This window comes from Crocuta crocuta, unplaced genomic scaffold (assembly GCF_008692635.1).
Source record: "Crocuta crocuta isolate KB4526 unplaced genomic scaffold, BGI_CrCroc_1.0 scaffold918, whole genome shotgun sequence".
Taxonomy (NCBI): domain Eukaryota; kingdom Metazoa; phylum Chordata; class Mammalia; order Carnivora; family Hyaenidae; genus Crocuta; species Crocuta crocuta.
Genome location: NW_027527837.1, coordinates 15,861 through 22,035, shown reverse-complemented (window position 1 = coordinate 22,035; position 6,175 = coordinate 15,861). Strand labels below are relative to the sequence as shown.

General features: G+C 39.5%; 1 protein-coding gene across 3 annotated transcripts in view; it reads right to left on the bottom strand.

The window, feature by feature from the left end:
- TAF9B (TATA-box binding protein associated factor 9b) overlaps positions 1–4,068 on the bottom strand; it is an 8,718-nt gene extending 4,650 nt beyond the window's left edge. For all 3 annotated transcript variants that reach the window (XM_077778695.1, XM_077778687.1, XM_077778703.1), the window contains exons 1-5: positions 4,006–4,068; positions 3,373–3,454; positions 2,707–2,843; positions 2,497–2,631; positions 1,242–1,317 (exon numbers count right to left, since the gene is read on the bottom strand). In XM_077778695.1, coding sequence (XP_077634821.1) covers positions 1,242–1,317; positions 2,497–2,631; positions 2,707–2,843; positions 3,373–3,454; positions 4,006–4,056 — 481 coding nt within the window. In that variant the 5' untranslated portion in view covers positions 4,057–4,068. The remainder of the gene's footprint in view (positions 1–1,241; positions 1,318–2,496; positions 2,632–2,706; positions 2,844–3,372; positions 3,455–4,005) is intronic.
- Positions 4,069–6,175: the final 2,107 nt, after the last annotated feature.

The window sequence follows — 6,175 nt, the reverse complement described above, 5'->3', positions numbered from 1 at the left end:
CACAAATTGTATTTGTGAATTTCTGCTCACAAATGTCACATGCAGGTAACTGGAAGTGTACAACTAATACTCTACCCGGTTGGTTTTAAAATGTTTAAGGGGCGCCTGGGTGACTCAGTTGGTTAAGCGTCCGACTTCAGCTCAGGTCATGATCTCACAGTTCGTGGGTTTGAGCCCCACATCCAGCTCTGTGCTGACAGCCAGCTCAGAGCCTGGAGCCTGCTTCATATTCTGTATCTCCCTCTCTCTCTAAACCTCCCCTGCTCATGCTGTCTTTCTCTCTCAGAAATAAATAAAAACATAAAAAAACCCAAAATGTTTAAGTGAGAATATGAAGAGATTGTCTACACACTGCAAAAATCAAATGCTGCTTACATTAGAGCTATATGACAACTATAGGACTCAAGTTATAAATCATAAGAGCCAAGAAATCAGTACTGGTCAAAGAGGATTATTTCTCAAAATACTTTGCTTCTGAAAGAAATCCAGCAGGAATGTAGGACCAAAAAAATATCAGGAACTCTAAATCCATTTATGTTTCCCTTATTACGGAAGCAACAACATTAAAAAGAAACCTAATGAGTTTCTAAATACCATTCTCCACTAAAAGGAACTAGGGCTCTTTGGAGGAATGGCTGGTTGTAGAACTAGGGTAAGGGAAAATATAAGATGAGCTTAGATCATCTTGTGCCAGAAAGCAAGAAATGCTTAAAGAATGATGGAGACCTGTCACAAAGGACACAGTAGACACCCTGAAGGGACAACACAGGACAATCGGTACTACTTCTGAAAAGATTAGTATTAAAAACAATGAGTTTTTCTTTGATATGCTTTTTGTACATTTAAAATTCTTTGCATTGCATTCTCTTGCCAGTTTACTCTCAAATTTCTTTAATTTCTGAAATAAGTAGGCTACTGCCATGAGTGTGTCTGTCAACTTGATCTGTATAGAAGGCAGAAAGAACACAGCTTAACCTGTTTTTGGTATCCCAGTTTATTCCAACAACAACAATGGGTAATGTCGAATTCTATACTCGTTTGGGATCAGATATTCCTTGTGGCTTTTTCATTTTGAAATCTGATAAGATATATGTTTATAGTTTTACTAAAAGATAAGTAAATGTATCAAAGGCAACACATATTTGGGAATTTCTGACTCGGCTTTTCACCTGGATTACAGTTCAAAATTAGGTGCCAAGGAACTTTACCAGCCAGAAAAGCCATTTCCCTCTCTCACTTACCTATAGTAGGAGTGGAAGGTCTGCTACTAACAGCACCAACACTTAACCGTGGAACTAGTCTTCCTTGGTTAGGTCCCTAGGGAATTTCAAAAACAAATGAGGTTTTTTTTTTTTTCTTTTTTTTTTCCTCTTACAAATAGTTTATTGTCAAGTTGGTTTCCATATAACACCCAGTGCTCATCCCCACAAGTGTCCTCCTCCATGCCCATCTCCCCCCTCCCCCCCACATCCATCAGTCCTCAGTTTGTTTCTCAGCATTCAAGAGTCTCTCATGGTTTGCCTCTCTCCCTTTCCCCCACCATTTCCCCCCTTCTTCTCCCCCATGCTCCTCAGTTAAGTTCCTCCTAATCCTCCTATACCTGCAAACATATGATATTTGTCCTTCTCTCCCTGCCTTATTTCACTCAGCATAACACCCTCAAGGTCCATCCATGTTGCTACAAATGAGTTTTAATGTTGTTTAGATCTGACCCCTAAACTTACCAAGAATGAAATTAGGATTGCTGATTTGAATTATTAATGGGTAAACCCAGGGCAAGAATGTTGTTTTTGTTCCAACAGTGTTCTAAATCCAACACTGAAACTAGTCTTCACAAACATATATATAATATAAACATAATACATATGTATATAGACACAGATATAAAACACACATAGAAAATTCCATATAGTATTTAGGTTTAAGATAGAGTCTTATTTGAGGATAACAGTTAATATCCTTATGACTTTTAATCTTTACTCGTCAATATCACAACCTAAAAAGAAAGAAACTCTCTTATAGTAGAATTTCAGACAACAAAGGCAGCTAGCTGAATGTGGGGAGAACTTTCTTAGCAGTGGGAGAGCCTTAGGTCATATTTCAGAAAGTAAGTCCAATTCCTGATGCTATATCATTTACTCTGTTATCAGGTGTCACAAAAAACTGATAAACAGTGGAAATATTTAGAGGCATGAGACCTGGGAATCAGTCCCAGCTTTGCTACTAACTCCATAGATGAATTGAGGCTCAGTTTCCTGATGTGAAAATTAAGTGTTGGGTTAGAAGAACATTAAAGTTCCTTTTAACTCTAAAAAATTTTGTACTTTAATGTAGTAGTTAATTGCAGACATGGTATTTTCAGGGCTATAAATTTTAAAAATCCTAGTCATTTTTTTTAGTCTTTATTCCACTAATCTATCTACAGGAATGTGCTTTTTACAAATCCTCTAACACATCTCATCTTTTTAAAAAGCTAAGTTAACTAAAAATTCTTACCTTTTTAATTAAGGACTTCAGCCTATAGTTTGGAGCTGTTAAGCAGTATCTGTCAGGTGCCAGACTGGGTCCTGCATATGGCTTAATCAGTGGTAAGGGCGTTTGATTTTTCTGCCTTGCAATATCCAGTAAAAACTTAAAAAAAAATACTTATTAGAACTACAATTTAAAACATTTTAAGTAAAATGAATTTCAAATAAGTTTGCTCACATCTCTCGGAGGAGGAGAAGTAAAAGACTGATCAGCCCGACACTGAATTGCCAGTCTCACATCATCTGCATCAACATTAGGTTTCTTAGCATGGTTTGAATAAATTTTTGCATCATCCAGAATTGTAGTCACATATCCTTTAAGAACAAAACATTATTTTCTTAAACCTATGAAAACAGCTTAATGTTTGGTTCTACTAATATGGAAGGTTCTCCTAGTAGGAAGTTTATGAATTTTAGTTCTAATATCTAATTGATCTATATAATTAACAAACTTTTTAATTAAGTTTATTTATTTGAGAGAGAGAGAGACAAAGAGAGAGAGCATGAGCAGGTTAGGGCAGCGAGAGGGAGAGAGAGAATCCTAAGCAGGCTCTGTGCTGTCACAGCAGCGCCCCAACACGTGGCTCCGTCTCAAACCGGGAAGGAGATCATGACCTGATCAAGAGTCAGAAGCTCAATGACTGTACCACCCAGGCTCCCCTCTATAGGATCAATTTTAAACAGATATCACAGTTTAAATACCCTGGCCCCTAGCCTGAGCTCCTTTTTACTGCTTTAGGCCAAATTCTATGGTATTTATTAACTATTAAAGCAATTTAGTTAAAATAAAACAATCTTTTCAGATTCATAAGTTAGGCAAATTTTTGGTGTTTTTTTAACTTAAGGAAAGCAAATTCCAACATTTGATTTATAACCCTTGGTTCATACTCCGTAATTCCCATATCCTTCAGGATTTGTGCCATCACCTGTAGATTCGAATAAAAACACCAGATATATAATCTAGGTACTAGAAATCAAGACTGGACTGAAGGTAGTATTTATATTTATGATACTAGGTCTCCCTTTCTCTGGGCTTCAAACTTGTACTGATATCCTTTTCCTTTCAAGTGTGTGTCAGAATCACACCCAAACCGGTCATACCTTCTGCTAAAAACTTTATTTTTTGGCGGGGATGGGGGCGGGGGCAAAGAGGGAAGAAAGAGGCCCCAGTTGCCTTTCCCAGCGGGAAAGGCAGGGGTGGTTACAGCTGGTTGTCATTTTCGTGTATGGTGATGGGGGAAGCCAGCATCAGAACCCTGGACGTGAGAGTCCCAGCTGGCCAACCGGGCGAGACCACAAAGCGTCTGGGCCCAAGGCCCGGGAGACAAAGCAGGGTGGCTCNTTATCCCTCCCCTGCCTGCTTTGGCTGGGCTGAAGCTGGCACGCAAACCCAGCCTGAGGCCCTCCGCCGGGGTCTGCCTCCCAAGACGATGGCCGCACGGAGCTTCATGCCCCGCCTCTCATCCTTCGCACTTACCAAGGCATCTCTCGGAGCGTTCTTGAGAGGCGCCATCTTGCTCGACTCCATGTTATCCTGCCACTCGTCATCCGGGGAGAGAGGGCTGCTCGCTGGCTCCTCGCTCAGGCTCCACCNAGGATTGGCAGAGACCAGTAAGCCTTCCCCGGGGAACCCTCAGCCAAAGCTTGGAAGAGCCGAGAAGCTTGTCATTCTAGAGCTGTTCTCCGGTAAAATGTACCAAATAGGTAACCCTTGGCTTTGCTGGGACCCCTCTTCACACTTTTCCCTGCTCCCACTCTGGCCCTTCCATCTCCCTGTAATACCTGGACACAAGTCCTGCCTCCAAGTGCCATTGTGATAGGATTGCCTGTGTAAAGAACACCCAGTTAGATTTTCAGATCAACCATGAATACGTTTTCACCCAAAGTATATCCCAAACACTACACAGGCTATACTTATGTATAAAATTATTTGTGGTTGATCTTACATTTAAGTTTAGCTCGGCGTTCTGTATTTTCATTTGTTAAATCTGGCAACAGCAGGCCTTTGGTCAACTCTTGTCAAGTTCAACGCCCTGTCATCGTCACTCATTTAATACTGATGAAAAGCTAAAGTCTTTGTGGGCCTGCAAGATTCCCTACCCTGTGGAGCCCCTCCAGCCTTGTCGCTTGTCATTCAGTAATTTTCTCCTCTCCCCAGTCTCCGCAGAATAACATGAGTGACTTTCAAGAACACATGCATCAGTTAACCATCTCTGGCTTAAAGTGTCCCTAACAGAACTCTTTCTTATTCTTCCACAATCCACCAATGTCCTAGTGTCCTCTAACCCTCAAAAAGGCACTCTAAACTACCGAGGCCAGTAACAGCAGCCAGCCATGTTATACATCCTCCCCGCAATCCACACTCAATCTGTAAAAAGTCTTATCAGGGCCACCTCCCAAAGTTGGACCATGTCTGTGTCTCCACATCCTCATCCAGTGCTAACCACGCTAACAGTCCAAACCAACAGCTGTACTCACCAAGACTACAAAGGTCCCGGAAATAGGTCCAAACGGATCTCTCAGTCATAAATCACATAATTATACTTTCTTTAAAGCCCTCTAAAGGCTTCCTTCACAAAACATTCATACTGGATTTCTGAGGGTTAGCAGGCCCTTCAGTTTTGGACACCAGCTCACCTCATCCGGCTCCACTGAATCAGTCATTGACCAGTCAGCCATCTTGAATATGAGGCAGATCCGCAAGAATCGTGTGTCCTTAACACACTGTTTCCAGCGGGAACACCGATCCTGTGGTCCCACAAGCACCTTTCTCCGCTGACCGTGAACAACCACTGTTTAAGACTATTAATGATTTTCTCGCTTTGGAATAGGTAGTACATGCACAAGGCACAAAATTTTAAAAGTACATTTAAAAAAAATAAAAAGAAACCCTTTCTGGTTTGTTCTAGCCACTAATTTATCTTCCATAGGAAGCACCACTGATTACCAGTTTCTTGTCTATGTAATTTACAAATAGCAATTCTTTAATTTTTTGTTTCCCCATCTGAATGGTACTATTTAGTTGGGGTGATGAACCTTTAGAGCGCCAACTCAGGACACAGCTATACTAGATGAAAAGACCTATAATATATAATTAAAAACTGTGATCATGTGTTATTGATTTGATATAAAAATATAAAAGTAGATGTTTCAAATTATGTTTTTCTATATTTTCTGTAATATACATGCTATTATTTAAACAATAGGGCATGCAGGAGGGTACTTGTTGGGATGAGCACTGGGTGTTGTATGGAAACCAACTTGACAATAACTTATATTAAAAAAATAAACAAGACAATAGGACTAGTTAAGAGTGACAATTAGTATTAATAGTAGGACTAATTAAATACTTTCTGTGAGAAAATATGACAATATTTTTCATATTTCTGTCCCATTAGAGTAATTTATTTTAATTCTTGGATATTAAAATTTTATAAGTTGTTTTATATATTCTTAGTTTACATAAATGTAAGACTTTTTAAAAAGGAGAATGTGAATACATTATGGCAAGTTAAACATATCTTCTATTGCTTATATTTAGTAAAAATAACAATGAAATGTTTCTCTTGGCCCCATGTTACAGTAAGATAATTTTACTCTTTCTATTTCTTTTCCAGTAATACTTCTCTGAACTGCCTGTAGCAATT